The sequence below is a fragment of the Sinohyriopsis cumingii genome, chromosome 2, assembly GCF_028554795.1.
Source record: "Sinohyriopsis cumingii isolate HCF-2022 chromosome 2, ASM2855479v2, whole genome shotgun sequence".
NCBI classification, from domain to species: domain Eukaryota; kingdom Metazoa; phylum Mollusca; class Bivalvia; order Unionida; family Unionidae; genus Sinohyriopsis; species Sinohyriopsis cumingii.
The window spans coordinates 23,104,557-23,120,976 of record NC_142962.1 but is presented as its reverse complement, the minus strand read 5'-3'; the positions used below and the strand labels follow the sequence as shown (position 1 = coordinate 23,120,976).

The 16,420-nt window shown below is 34.8% G+C and overlaps 2 protein-coding genes across 6 annotated transcripts in view; one reads left to right on the top strand and one right to left on the bottom strand.

Annotated features, from left to right (window-relative positions):
* The window catches only part of LOC149804466 (mitochondrial 2-oxodicarboxylate carrier-like), a 68,465-nt gene extending 67,812 nt beyond the window's left edge, over positions 1-653 (bottom strand). For both annotated transcript variants that reach the window (XR_016415793.1, XM_089940674.1), the window contains exon 1: positions 516-653. Coding sequence is in view for 1 of the 2 variants with exons in the window: in XM_089940674.1 (XP_089796800.1) it covers positions 516-606 (91 nt within the window). In the remaining variant the exon portion in view is untranslated. The remainder of the gene's footprint in view (positions 1-515) is intronic.
* Positions 574-16,033, top strand: LOC149804465 (small ribosomal subunit protein uS12m-like). 4 transcript variants are annotated; one of them, XM_089940676.1, is made up of 3 exons: positions 574-706; positions 11,259-11,374; positions 15,532-16,033. In XM_089940676.1, exons 1-3 carry the CDS (start codon positions 681-683, stop codon positions 15,936-15,938), a joined length of 549 nt encoding a protein of 182 aa, XP_089796802.1. In that variant the 5' UTR covers positions 574-680; the 3' UTR covers positions 15,939-16,033. The 4 variants fall into 4 exon arrangements, with proteins under 4 accessions (XP_089796802.1, XP_089796803.1, XP_089796805.1 ...); XM_089940677.1 differs by lacking the exon at positions 574-706 and adding an exon at positions 3,922-4,070; XM_089940679.1 differs by lacking the exon at positions 574-706 and adding an exon at positions 4,056-4,190.
* Positions 16,034-16,420: the final 387 nt, after the last annotated feature.

Sequence of the window (16,420 nt, the reverse complement as noted above, 5' to 3'; positions counted from 1 at the left end):
GATTTAATAATTTATTAAGCTAAAGAAAAACAACTAATAAATAAAGCGTTAACAACCATGTGGCGACATTTCAGAAATAATATATATTATCTTTGGGGTGACTTCTCCTACCATCATGGGGCGACTTTTCCTGACACCTGGGATGAGTTCTCCCAGGGCGAGTTCTCCATGGGGCGAGTTTTCCCAGGTCGAGTTCTCCATGGGGCGAGTTCTCCGCTATTCTTGTCAGAGTTATTTGACTGTTATATGTATGAATTTATTACTACTTCTAATTTACTAATCCTACCAAAAAAGATTTATTATTATTATTCCCTGTCCGTACCAATGCCGGGGATAGTACAATAGCTTACTTAAAAGAAAAAGAAAGAAAAAAGAAAAAAATGAAAAAGAAATTTCGTTCGAAACTATATCAATAAAGATAAGTGTGTGTGTGTGTGTGTGTGTGAGAGAGAGAGAGAGAGAGAGAGGGAGAGAGAGAGAGAAGTTTCCTGATGCAAATTGCTGAATAAACGAACCTGCACAGCCCCCTGCCACAAACTGCATCATCGCTAACGTTGCAACATTCCTTTGAGGCATGACAGTCCTTTGCTGTGTAGAAGAAGCCATTTTTTTTTTTTTATATTACTAGATCAACTACCGAGTTTTAGCTATTAGGTCAATATGGAAGAGCCACGAGTGACATGGCATATTTTTTAATCTTTCGCAGGTAACCCTTGACCGCTTGTGTATACAATTTTCGTGTACATCAGGGGGCGCTCACGAGTTGTTATGTACTACTGAGAGAGTGACGTATGTAAGGTTAAGTTGTTTGCATTTGAAACATGCACAGTGCAGAGAATGTTGTCATATCTCTATGCTAATTTCATGTAATGTGGCTGACATTTCTTTGAATATTGTACTTTTGGAAATTGTACATGCTCTAAGGGATTATGGACGTTTCGCCCCATGGACGTTTCGGCCCAGGACATTTCGCCCCACATCAATTCTAGAAATTCACAAGCATTACACCATTGTCTTCATTTTACTTTAGGGGCCTACCGTTAAGATTTAATTTCATGCCCCATAATCCCATCACTCTCATTCATTTCAATAAAATGTATTTTCCCAATTTTGACATGTAGTAGTCTCCCTTTAAAATCTTTACCCTCTTCTATTCTCTCCCATTGGATTCCTGGACATTGTTCGATCTATTGATTTACGTGATATTAAAACAACTAGTACCAAGAAAAGGAAAGACTGCAAGTCATAGAGCCACTGATAAATTTCCATGCAAACACGTGCACGAGCTTCTTTACCAAACGATCTGTCGGACAATGCACTTGAAGAATCATAATTTTTATCCTAAAACTCGGATTTTGATATACTAAGATCAAACGTTGTTTATTTATATGTCATTGTTTTTGTTATTAGTGAACGCCATAACATCTGTGTTAAATTGCAATTTCCTTGTCATAAAAGCTTACACGACTTACTCACCCTGGCTGCAGCTTAATTACCTTGATACCACATTAGTAGATTATTTAAATATGAAGATCAAAGAAGTTACCTAGCTGTAATTAAGTCCTATTAACACTTGCTGGGAGCAATAGTGAACACCAGAACATTTTTTTCTTTATGGCACCAGACAGATGCACCCCTACTTATAAAAAAAATTTAGTTGTTTTATATGTGTATATTTTCCAAGATTTTGTCGGGGTATTTATGTATTTCCCTAGTGTAATCTATAGGGATGTTCATCCTAGTCCGGTTTTTGTCACCTTACTCGAAATCCCTCCCCATAATTTCAAGTTGACCTTGGCTAGAGGAAGGGACAGCCACTAAATTAAATTATCCATGTTTTATTATTATATTTTCTTATTGGATACAATCCATCCAATGATAATTTGTCATTGTTTTATTATTTTAAATTTAAATTGGGATTTTTATTTTAAATTTAATTTGGAATTTGGGCAAATAAAGGGTGGATTGTATTTAAACGACAAATAAATCATATTGTTTTGTATGATTGATGATGTGTGTCGTTTCTCGCATTACCATTATACTGAGACAGGCTGTACTCAAGTGAGGGTGCATACTTTATTTAATTGTACTTCTCCCGACTGGAGCAGGCCGTCTTTTTAACTATTTAGAATAATGCCAAAGAATTCAGATCACAAGGGACTCTTAATTATATTTTTGATCATTTTAAAGTAAAATGAAGAACGTAGTGGAATGCTGATGAATTTCTATAAATGTCCGATATTTCCATTAATGTGGGGCGAAATGTCCTGGGCCGAAACGTCCATTGGGCGAAACGTCCATGTACCATGTGGGGCGAAATGTCCATTGAAGTAGGGCGAAATGTCCATTAAAGTGGGGCGAAATGTCTTGGGCCGAAACGTCCATGGGACGAAACGTCCAGGTACGCTAACTAAAATGACTGCTCCCTTGTGCTCGACTATCAGCCTAGTAGAAAGTACACTATCCGTAGCAGCTATTAAAATACGGAAAATTTTTAATTTTGCCAGACTAGACAATACCAGCTTCTGGAAGTGCAATGAATGAATTACCAAATATATCAAAAGTGAAAAAAAGTTATCGGCTCTTTTTTTATACAATTTACTTCTGAATTTCAGGAAGTGAAAATGAGCAAGTGGAGCTAGCACTTTTTTGAAAGATGCACATCTGGAGTAAGGCCAAGCTGAATACTCTATAACCCATATTACACACATCAATTATACACCAAAATAAAGGGAATTAAAAGGTTCTTTGAACCATACATAATATATAAAAGGTCTTTTTTTAAAATAGCTAGTATAACTAGAGAGGAAAGCCAGGGAATTTTTTTAATTTTTTATTTATATAATTGTAATGCAAAATACGAAACTGTAGAGTGCCACCTTAAAGAGATTCCTTAATGACGTCATTTTCTGGATATCTCATGGTTAGTCAAAATACCAATAAGTACTAAACAATAAGTACAAAAAATTAGATTTAATTATATAATAAAATAATTTAAGAATTTATCCAGTGCTGATGCTTTTTAATTATGTATCATCAATATTACAGAGATTTTCTGAAGACATTTTATTCATTCATTTTTCTTTATTATTTTCTTTATTATTATTTATAAATATTTATTTAGAATCTACACCCCTATGTGAAACAACTCCTGAGTTCCTCTAACTCTTCCTACCCCATGATTGATATTTGGATATTTGTGTTGGGGTGTAGGGAACTCAGATTAAATTACCCTATAATAGGATCTGAACTAAAAGAAACAGGCTGATAAATGACATTTTAATGTTCATATAGTATGAAGATTCTACCATGTGTCATGGACACATTTCAGAATTATTGGTAACTTCCTGCATTTGATGATGAATAATTTGTGGCTAATTTTATTTTGATTATTTTTTTCCCTACAGGTTTGTGTTGTGACCCATAGGTTAAGAAACACTGGCATAAGTTATGGGCTAAATTTTCAGATATGTTAACATATAGTCATAATACAACACAGTGCAATCTTGGGCTGACCAAATGTACCTGTTTTATCTTCAACTGATAGAGAATTTTAAAAAAAGGTATCATTTTAAAGTGTATGGTCAGTTTTCTCTGATTTTTAAGCCTGACATTATACACTTAATGTAGAATGATTCTAAAACGAGATATGGTTTGTCACAATGACCTCTGTAAGTATCACAACAATAAAAGTATTTATTATAACAAAATTGAACAACAATTGTTTTGGTTCTGTGTCTTAATACCAAATTCGTGTGCATATAGTTATCCTTCCGCGATAATACTGTCGAACATAATATTTTTACATTACCAAGTCTTCGCCTTCCAGCGTAGGGGTAATTCATTTATGCAATTTACGTGCTTTGATGTATGAATCTTTTTCGAAATTTCTGTTTAATTTCCACCAAGATAATTGAAGAATTTAAATTCTAATAACTAATGTTTAAGTGTGTTTTTTCTTGCTTGACATAAGAAAATAATATAAAACAAATAGAAATAAAAGTAAATATTTCTCCACAAAATTCGGTACCTGAATCCGTGAGAAAGCTGGGCCTTGACCTTTAGTGGAAGTAAATGAATTGTTAATTTATAGGTTTTGAGGGAAATTTGTCTGCATTATCATTACCACGGAGAACTTGTATCTCTTTTCAATGAGAACATTATCTGGGCGCAAAATCAATATATAACTTGTAAGGTGAACTAATCACATGGCAGTCATCTAATTTCGTAATAGCCAAGTGTATCAGTTAAACAAAACGACGTAGAAATGATTTGCTTTTTGTTTGATTTATGTATTACCACTAAAATCAAGAACACATGCAAGCTGTGTTTTAGTAGTCATTAAAAGTGTGCAGATGACTGGGTTTAAATGTACTGTTTAGTAATGCAAGTGGAGAAAATAATATGGCATATATTTTTACTGAAATATGCTCAAATATACACATTAAATATATATTTGGAGGTGTATATATATTGTTTTAATCGCTAATTGTTCAATGTGGACTCTTAAGCTGCACTTTTCTATGTTGTTGACTTGATTTGCTCTATTAATGATTAAGAGTATGTGATTAATAATTCAAATGATATAGAACCATCAGATGACAAATTTATCTCGCAGCAAATAGTGCTTCAGGTCTGTTATGATGTCAGTTATCATCCTGTCCACAAAATGGAAAGGAAATAGCTTTCAGAGGTTTAATTAGATCTATTTTAGTATATGCTTGTAAAGTCTTGGACTCCCAACTACAGCATGATGACCTTGAGAAAAAAAATCAAAACAAGCAGCCAGAATTGTTACATCAAATCAATACTTCACACCAGGAAGAATGACCGCAATATTAACTTTCAAAGATTTTATTAGAGATGTTTGTCCAGATTAGGCTTCCCTCCACTCCCATTTATTACAGAATTAAGTTTAAAAGAACCCAAAAGTAAGCTGCCAGATTTGTCACTTACAACTATAAATGTGCACCAGATAGCATGACCTCAGCAATGAATAAGCTGTCTTGGAAACCTTTAAACTAGCATAGACTGGAAAACAAAAGTTTTAAAAAAAAAAGAAACAAAAAACCTGCAGGGGTCCCATGTTACAGTTTGAGCAATAAAAAAGAAAACTAGTTGAATGAACCAAACAGATTCGATATAGTCAAAAGGATAGTTAAAATCTTTCAAGATTGGATTTTTTTTATCACAAGTAGTTAATTACAAAGGCTGAATCTTTGTTAAATTTTCAACATTAGTATGATCAGTTTTTTATGCAACATTTTTTGTGATGTTGCATGGTGCATAGCTGTCATTATGATGGCACTAAGCCCAAGTACACCCATGATTATTAGAACCATGAACACATTAGGCACCGTTTTAATGCTAGGAGATAGGATACAAATATCTGAGAAATTAACTGAAAAATATAGCACATACAAGTAGTTGCAAGAGTTTGAAATCTCAACTGACATTTTCAATAATTAAGTCACATTTGATGAATGTGTCAGCTTTGTATGAATTATTTGCATTTGATGAAGTAGTCAGCTTTGTATGGAGGAACAATTAAGTCGCATTTGATGAATGTGTCAGCTTTGTATGAATTATTTGCATTTGATGAAGTAGTCAGCTTTGTATGGAGGAACAAGCCATACATTTTTAATGAATAATGTTGATTCTAAGACTCAGTGGCACAAATTGAAGCAGTTGAAAAGTATTTTCCATTAGACTGCATAAAATTCAGAAATACACAGTGACTTTTAAATCATACAAATGTTTAAAATGGTTGTTGAAATATGCGAATTCAGCAGATTGTAATCATCTGTTTCTGTTTATGTGTTATTTTTTTAAGGTAAGTTTTCAATAAAAAATTTTTTATTATTAGTCGATTTTTCCATGATTAATCCAATTTTTTGGTGTATTCTGATTATGTCTCATTTCTGCAGTGGACATAAAATATAAAAGTAATAGCAAATATTGATCATTACATAAAATTTAGCAGCCATCTAGTTAAATTAGTAGCCATTTGTTATTTCATCTGTTGTTAGTGTGAACATAGCTTTAGTACACTACGAGATTGAGGTGCAATAGAGATTATGTTTTTTTGAATTCCTCCACTGTTTGCACATGGATTAGTTTCTCACTGAAGTTGTCCCAGACTCGTGAGGAAAGAGTTCAGAAACTGTTGTATTGATCTAAAATGCGCATCTGTTGCAGAATGCTGAGTTTCTTTTATACTTTAATATTTTTAAACAGTTTTTCCTCTTATAGCAGGAAGCACGACATAATAGTCACTTTTCAACCACCAACAGCTAAGTCTTTGTCGTCAGCAGTTTGTTAAGGCTTTCGTTACAGTTTTTTTGTTTTCATATATTTCCTGTGGATAGATTCTTGTCATACTTAGCATAAGTCAATATAAAGCTGTGGATAGATTCTTGTCATACTTCGCATGAGTCAAATAAAGCTTGTCATACTTAGCATGAGTCAGTATAAAGCTGTGGATAAATTGTGGTCATACTTAGCATGAGTCAAAGCTAAGACATTTTATTCTACAGTATGCTCAGTCCCACTAATATCAAGGTTACAGTCATAGAAACTTGGCATGAATGATCATCTGTGACATGCATGCATATCCTTATGACATTGGAGTCAAGGTCACTGTTATAGAAAATGTGCATGACAGTTTTGGTTCAAGTTTGTTCATTTGCAAATATTTCCTTAATTTCTTGATGGATTTTGTTCATACATGGAATGAATTATTATGAATCTACAGAACAATTTATTTTGTAAAATGCATGCTTTCTCCTTTGGCCATGGGTTAAAGTCTGCAGTCCTAATTTATTTTAAGGTTGTGGCTTATGCTTTTTGATTTTATTATATTTCCTAAACCCTTTGCAGGGTTTGACTTGGCAAAGATTTTTATCGGCCATCAGAGTAAGCTCTCATGAAATTCACCTCACCGAGCAGAAAACCAACTTGCCTTCCCAATCAAATAGAAATTGTAAACTTCTAGATGGATGAGTTATTGTGAAGCTAAAACATTATGTAACATGCTTACATTTACATTTTGACCTTGGGGTCAAGGTTACACATTTTGCAGCAATGATGTGATTGTGGGCTCACCATGTTCTGGTATTTTTGAACATTTATACTGTCAAAATCTCTGAATTATTTTGGCTGAGTGTTTTTGCTGTAAAGATATTAGAAACTGGTATTTTTTGTACCTGTAACAAGCCATCAGCCACCTTGTAGAGGAATATTAGTAAATGTTTTTAAAGCATGACTTTGCATTGAAGATACCTGTAGGTTTTCCAGCATCTAAGTTACACAGCCTTTGATGCTACACATTTTCTAGTAATCTATATTGTTGGCATAGTTTTGTTTCCATCTAGTCTTCACATATTCTTGCATTAACTGCATTTCCAGTGGTCATGATAATTTGTAGAAAGCACTGAAAATTTTAGTAAGCTTCTACCCATCAGTCTTAATGTTTAGTACCCATCAGTCTTAATGTTTGGTACCCATCAGTCTTAATGTTTGGTACCCATCAGTCTTAATGTTTGGTACCCATCAGTCTTAATGTTTGGTACCCATCAGTCTTAATGTTTGGTACCCATCAGTCTTAATGTTTGGTACCCATCAGTCTTAATGTTTGGTACCCATCAGTCTTATTGTTTGGTACCCATTAGTCTTAGTGTTTAGTACCCATCAGTCTTAATGTTTAGTACCCATCAGTCTTAATGTTTGGTACCCATCAGTCTTAATGTTTAGTACCCATCAGTCTTAATGTTTGGTACCCATCAGTCTTAATGTTTGGTACCCATCAGTCTTAATGTTTGGTACCCATCAGTCTTGATGTTTGGCACCCATCAGTCTTAATGTTTAGTACCCATCAGTCTTAATGTTTGGTACCCATCAGTCTTAATGTTTGGTACCCATCAGTCTTAATGTTTGGTACCCATCAGTCTTAATGTTTGGCACCCATCAGTCTTCATGTTTAGTACCCATCAGTCTTAATGTTTGGTACCCATTAGTCTTATTGTGTGGTACCCATCAATCTTAATGTTTGGTACCCATCAGTCTTATTGTGTGGTACCCATCAATCTTAATGTTTGGTACCCATTAGTCTTAATGTTTGGTACCCATCAGTCTTGTTGTGTGGTACCCATCAATCTTAATGTTTGGTACCCATCAGTCTTAATGTTTGGTACCCATCAGTCTTAATGTTTGGTACCCATCAGTCTTATTGTGTGGTACCCATCAATCTTAATGTTTGGTACCCATCAGTCTTAATGTTTGGTACCCATCGGTCTTATTGTGTGGTACCCATCAATCTTAATGTTTGGCACCCATCAGTCTTAATGTTTGGTACCCATCAGTCTTTATGTTTAGTACCCATCAGTCTTATTCTTTGGTACCCATCAGTCTTAATGTTTGGTACCCATCAGTCTTAATATTTGGTACCCATCAGTCTTAATGTTTGGTCACGTGGGTACCTGATAGAAGGGAAATTGTAGTAAATGTGTACAAATCTGAATTGCTTTGTCATAGGTTGACACGGGCATTAATGCATGCAAAAGAATTTTTTCAGTGGTAGAAGTTTATTTGTTGGGGGTGTATTTTCCAAGTCAGATCCATCTGAAGAGGTGACATGTCATCAGTGAGTCAGAGTTGCAGCTTGGAAACATAAATAAGTTCAGCTGTATCAAAAGAAAGATAGAAAGGAATATAAGAAAATTAACAACAAAACGGCCAAATATACCTGTGTTATTGGGTGGAATATGTCACAAATAACTAAACAGCTTACAATATGTTCAAATTAAATTCACTATAATCCACAATGCTTGACATTTTAAATCCATTTAAATGATAAATCCATGAATTCACTTATAGGTCACATAGCGATATAAAAATAGTTCAGAATGATCCAATTCACAATATCCAATAATATGTTAATTCCATCTGTCTTACAAAACAAACAAAAGTTACGTCAACATTTTTTAAAATTCACAGTATCTTATAAATGTTATTATCTAATGTTATCTGATGTAAAATCCAAAATTTCATCCTCATTGTCTGATAAAGTTCTGAAATCCTCCATCATTGTCTAGTTAATCATACTGGTCTAGTCATCATAAATATTGTCTGACTCCCTTCCCATGGCCTCAGTGTCATATGCAGGTGCTTACTTTGAGACTAATCTTGGCCTTTTTAAGTAACACTTTGATCATATAGTTTGTGAAATCTTTTAAAGTTTTCAATGGAACACCTCTCAATTGTGCGGCAAGATCACAACCACCCTCAATTACTTGCCACAAAGTAAGTATCACTTGTGGCTGAATCAAAGGGTTGTCAGATGGGAAAACAAGCTAAGAGGCCAAACATTTACTGTAAGAGGCAGAACTCTACTTGGCACTTAACAATACATGTATTAAATTCGCATTTCGATGAAAAGGATTGTCAACTTGAAAACAAAGTGAGTGCTGCCTTTAAAATACAAGTTATTATGGGGCCATGTGCACTGGTATAAAATTTTACATATGATAAAGAGGCTAATGGCTCATTTTATTACCTGGGTTATTATCAAGGGGTAGATACCTATTCACAACTCTGGACAGATCAATGATCCAGCAGTCATGATAATTTGTGGACAGATCAGTATTCCAGCAGTCACTGTATTTATAGACAGATCAATGATCCAGCAGTCACTGTATTTATAGACAGATCAATGATCCAGCAGTCATGATAATTTGTGGACAGATCAGTATTCCAGCATTCATTAATTTTTTTTGTGGACAGATCAGTATTCCATCATTCATTAATTTTTTTGTGGACTGATCAGTATTCAAGCATTAATTAATTTTTTTGTGGACAGATCAGTGTACCACTAGGCATGATAATATACAGATTGATGATGTTTGCAACAGATCAGTATATTATTTCTGGATTTTTTTCAGTCTTTCAAAATACAAAATATCAGGTAACTGCCTTAGATTCAGTATATGGTACGAGGCTGGATGTTTTACTATATTGTTGATTTCCTAGGAACCTGTATGAGTATCAAGTATGCAGTATGAGCCATTATGTTATCCATTCATATTTCTGCCCTCCATCTGTCTTCCGTTTTGTTTCTGCAAGATAACTTTTCTCCACCATGTGCTATTGCCAGAATTTTGAAAATAGCAGTTGGGATATGAAAGAAGCCTATACATCATGTGTTCAAAAGGTAAAAGGTCAAGGTCACTGTGACTGAAAAAAGGAAAATGTATTTCCATACTGATTTTGGGGTTAAGAGGTCATAGGTAACAGCCGCTGAGACTGAAAGAAGAAAATGGTTTTTGCACAATAACTTTAATACTTCATTTCAGACCTGACTTAACTTCTGTGGATGGCTTGTACATGAGGTAGTGTATTTGGTTGGTTTTGTGGGGTTTAATGCCATTTTTCAGCACATGATAGGCTATACATAGTGGTCAGTATGTTTGGTGGAGGAATAACCTGTGAGAAACCACCAGACCCAAGGAATCTGCTGCCCAACTTTCTCACATATCCATGTTGATCAAGCCAAAACTTACACCCATGTGGACAGAGGCGAGTTGAGAGTGATCTGGAAAGGTGAGCACCTTAGACAACATGGCCACCTTGGGTAGTGAAGAGGCCCATTGCTTTTAGGGTCAACAGGTCAAGGTCACTTACTGAAAGGTGTAAAATGGTTCGTGCCTAAAACTTTCAGTTCTTGATGATGTAGAGTCACTAAAGTTTGTGGATGGCTTACACTTTGTTAAGAAGAAAGCCTCTTGATTTTGAAGTCAAAAGATTAAATAACAAAGCCACTGATTGAAAGAAGGAAAATTTATGTTTGCATAATAACTTTGGTTCAGTTCCACATACCTCGACCAAAGTTTGCCAAGGACTTGCATTTAAGATAAGGAAGAGGGACACTGATTTTGGGGACAAATGGTCAAAGGTCAGAGTTATTGTAAGTCAGAGAAAAATGGGTTTTGTTATTGAATAAGTTCTTGACCATACATTATGGATGGATTGTACTTAAAGAAAGAAGCCTTTAGTTTGGACTTTCAAGGTCAAAGTCATAACAAGGATATGAAGAAAATAGTTTCTGTAAAGCTAGTTTTGCTGTTGACCTTAAAGTTTGACCAAAGTTTAAGGTTCTTGAGACCTAATTGTCAGCAGTGACCCATATGTTGCTAGTACCTATAAAGAAGACTGTTAAATATGGTGGACATACATATACTGTATATGCTAATTTTTGTTTACAGGTATGTGATTACACATAAAGAAGAAATGTTAATCTGGGGCAGTTTGTACAAGTGTGTGGTTGGCTTTGTTACAGGGAAATCTCAGATACTCTCAAGGGTCATTGCCAGACCCTCAGGTATAAAAACAATTTTTCTTTTTTAAGTGAATCGAGTTTGGTTTTCTCTTCTTCTGCCATCTTTTCAACTTAAGTCTGTCTTGCTGTTATGTCAGCTGTGATTTTTTGTGTTTAGGAATACATTACTTAAAGGTTTAGTAGGGTTTGTCAGTATGAAACATTTATATTTTTTATTCAGATTTTAAGACTTATTTGCTCCACAGACTTTTAAAGTTAATCCAGCTTATGTAATGAACAGTTGTCAATCAATCATCCATTGTCTCCCTTTTTTAGTACATACTTTTAAATATAAGAATGCAAATTAGTACCACTGGAGTTTAATACAGATTGGAATGTCAGTGTCTTGACAATCTCTCAGATGAGTTTTATGAATCCATGACTTTGAGATGAAGGTTAGAGAGTACAGTGTAACATTTATATTCCACAGGAAGCTTGAGATCACATCTAATTTAAATACAAACAGATATTGTCTATACTTGGTATATCTGAGAACATCTACCATAATTAACATATTACAGACACTTACCTCAGTAAGTGCACACTTCATTTTCTGGTCACCCTTCATGCCTGACATCTTGTTGCCACTTTACTTTGTGGTTTGAATCAGTCTCCAAAACTGATCTTACATGTGCTATATTCATTGTGACCAAGGGGCCTCCAGTGGCCGAGTGGTCTAAAGTGCTCTCCATTATGGATCACTGCCATCTCACCTCTGTCTGCGTGGGTTCGAGTCTAGGATTCAGCCAATGTGGGTATGTGAGAAAGCTTGCCATTAGCTTCTCGTGGGTCGGTGGTTCTTCCCAGAGTTTTCCCCATGTTCTTCCTCCACCATTAATACTGGTCGCCATGCATAGCCTATCGTGTGCTGAAAAATGGCGTTAAACCCAACAACAACAACAACAACAACAACAACAACACTGTGACCAGTTTGGGAGAAAAAATGCATATGATTGCATATTACTTTGAGTATGATGCATCTCACCTTCATCTGGATGAATTCAATGACAGCATGGTGTAACTTTGCATTCAAGGTCAAAGGTCATTTTAAAATGGATTTTATGCAGAACTATTTTATCAAAAATAGAAATAGATTTTTAGTGTATGTGGTTTATAATTATATCTCAGCAACACCAAGTTTGACAACCAACTCCATGACCTTGGATTCAAGGTCAAAGATTACTAGTGATATTATTTACAACTTTAGTCTTGTAAACAGAATTACTGATAACAGTTTTGGAGTGGTGAGAATAGAAATCAACAGGAGATATGATTGGAGATATGTGTTACCCTCTGTCTCTCTTTAATAAATTATCAAGACTATCATTCTTTGAGAAATTGATAGAAATGTCAAGATTTTACCCTATAAAAACATTGTTTCTTTTGAATTCTTGTATGATTGTTAAAGATGCAAAAGATAATGGATAAAATTATATACGTTATAGTATTCACTCACAGCGTATTAAATGTGCGTCTTGAGAGTGTTAGTTTACTTTGACTTTAAAGTAAGTGTCCACAACATTGATGAAGGAATGAAAATATTTCATATAAAGGCAGCATTTGAATTCTTGTTGTACGTATTCATATTTGTACATATTTAAAGTTACTTGTAGTTCCATGAAGCTGGGTGCTACTTTTCAGTCATGTTGTATAATGAAATTCTAATGTTTTGCATGCACAGCACTATAATAATTGTTGTATTGAAACTAATCTACATGTATGTACATCTTGACAATGTCTTAAACAAGCTTGAATAATCAGCTTTATGTGACCTCAGATTCACGGTAAGAGTTTGTATTGGGCTTGAGCTGTGAACCAAACTTTTTATGTTGGAATTTCTATTATTATTATTATTATGCCTGCTGCATGATTGTTGTTAATGGGACTGTTATTATGCCTGCTGGATAATTGTTGTTAATGGGACTGTTGTTATAATTATACCTACTGGGTAATTGTTGTTAATGGGACTTATTATGCCTGTTGGATGGTTGTTGTTAATGGGACTGTTGATATTATGCCTGTTTGGTGATTTTTGTTAATGAGACTGTTGTTATTATTGTGCCTGTTGGGTGATTGTTGTTGATAAGACTTATTATGCCTGTTGGATGGTTGTCGTTAATGGAACTATTATTATGCCTGTTGGATGACTATTGTTAATTGAACTGTTGTTATTATTATGTCTGCTGGTTGATTGTTGTTAATGAGACTTGTCATTATTATGCCTGTTGGACGGTTCTTGTTAATGGGGCTATTGTCGTTATTATGCCTGTTGGATGATTGTTGTTAATGGGTCTGTTGTCATTAGTATGCCTGCTGGATGGTTGTTGTTAATGAGACTTTTGTCATTATTATGCCTGCTGGATGGTTGTTGTTAATGGGACTGTTGCCATTATGTCTGTTGGATGATTGTTGTTAATGAAACTGTTGTCATTATTATGCATGTTGATGATTGTTGTTAATGAAACTGTTGTCATTATTATGCCTGCTGAATGGTTGTTGTTAATGGGACTGTTGCCATTATGTCTGTTGGATGATTGTTGTTAATGAAACTGTTGTCATTATTATGCATGTTGATGATTGTTGTTAATGAGACTGTTGTCATTATTATGCCTGCTGGATGGTTGTAGTTGATAGAACTGTTGTTATTATTATGCCTGTTGGATGATTGTTGTTAATGGGACTGTTGTCATTATTATGCCTGCTGGATGGTTGTAGTTGATAGAACTGTTGTTATTATTATGCCTGTTGGATGATTGTTGTTAATGGGACTGTTGTCATTATTATGCCTGCTGGATGGTTGTAGTTGATAGAACTGTTGTTATTATTATGCCTACTGGATGATTGTTGTTAATGAGACTGTTGTTATTATTATGCCTGCTGGATGGTTGTTGTTAATGGGACTGTTGTTATTATTATGCCTGCTGGATGATTATTGTTAATGGGACTGTTGTTATTATTATGCCTGCTGGTTGATTGTTGTTAATGAGACTGTTGTTATTATTATGCCTGTTGGATGATTGTTGTTAATGGGACTGTTGTCATTATTATGCCTGCTGGATGGTTGTAGTTGATAGAACTGTTGTTATTATTATGCCTGTTGGATGATTGTTGTTAATGATACTGTTGTTATTAGTATGCCTGCCGGATGGTTGTTGTTAATGAGACTTTTGTCATTATTATGCCTGCTGGATGGTTGTTGTTAATGGGACTGTTGTTATTATTATACCTGCTGGATGATTACTGGTAATTTGTTGCCATGATACAGCAGTAACTGTTAGGAAAGATGTCAAATTAATGCTGACTGTATGATTGTATAATAGTTACTTCTCCATCTAAGGACAATAGATATCAGATTTGGCTATGTTTGAAGTTTAATTTTTTGTGATATGTTAAAAACAATTTGTAGGCATTATATAGAGTGACATAGATAGTCATGCACACCAACAAACTTGTACAATAAACAACCCACATTAATCATGGTAGTTTTTTTGGGTTGTGTTGTGTGGTGGTGCACCATGCCCTAAACCCAGCTGTGGTGTGTACATCATAGATATGCCCCTTATATATTTATGCAAAATGAATTGTTTCATTGTTTTATTATGTCACACTTACTGTTTTTGTAGTGGTAAATGATGCAGTATTTGAAAGTGTTGTGTTAGGACTGCCGAACAGAATGCTTGTCTCATAACTAACTTTATGGGGAAATATTTTATGCCATCTGTATAACGGACTGGCTTTGTAGTTTTCAGGGAGGGGGCAGAAAATTTATTTTCAGCCAGAATATTTTTCACCTCAAACGTTTTTTAAAACTAATATAATAGATATAAAAAGTTCCTTTTTTCACAAATCAGAGCAAGAATTTTACGGAGGCGGACATTTTTTTTCAGAAAAAATCTCCAGCTAAACACCCCAACTCCTCTCCATTAAATATTAAATGGTTGGTCCTTAACTACCTTTGAGTTACAGCTAACATGTAGATGCCAGGTTTCATTGTCTGTGGACAACTTAAGTTGGTGAATTTTTATTGATAACATTTTCCACTAATTGCTAACTGACTGTGCTATCTAACCACCACATTGCACTCTTGGAATTCATAGACTCTCTTTTGATGAAAAATAATGACTCTTGAAAAATTTACCTCAGAAAATAATTTCTTTCAGGTGGTGTTTTTAGCAATTGCCTGGCACCAGGAAATGGTCTTCAGCTCATCAGAAACTCCCTGTTTGCAAGATACCTTTCTTTGGAGCAGATGCACCGTCAAGGTCCTCCAAAAAAGAAGAAAAGAAAAATAGGCCAACTTGATGGCCATCCATTCCTAAGAGGAGTTGTAACTAAAGTCATCATCAAAAAACCGAAAAAGCCAAATTCAGCCAATCGTAAATGTGTCCGTGTTAGACTTAGCAATGGCAAGGAAGCAACTGCGTATGTTCCTGGAGAAGGTCATAATCTACAAGAACACAGCATAGTGCTTGTTCGTGGTGGAAGGTTACAGGATGTTCCAGGTGTGAGGCTCAAATGTGTGCGAGGAAAATATGACTTAGCTCATGTGGTGAAGAAAACGGCTTAATGATCTTTCCTGCTAGGTTTTGTATTGACACATCATGAATGAATGAATGAGTTCACATGGATATAATGGAAGAAATAAAATGAGTATTACTTCAATCAGTTCCATCTATTTATTCATTCTTTTTATGCTAGTATTATTTTGAGCACAACTTTGATGACCTGGTTCCCAATGCAGGGATTATGTTGTAGCTTGTATCGGGCATCTTGATTGATGCTGTTATCAAATATTTACTACTATATTTTGCTTTAAATTTCTTGTTTATTGAGATTCGTGTAAGACATTACAGCCATTGAGGATTCCTCCTTATTAATTGTATGGAATTGACTTTAAGGTTTTCCCCAGCATGTCAGCGTGTGTTACATAACTCCGTTAAACTGCATCATTGTCTCCATTATTTCAGGTTTATAAATTAGTATCATCAGGCACTCATCTTGGTAAGAATGTATTGCATAGGGAATGCATTGATAAAGTAAGTACACTGC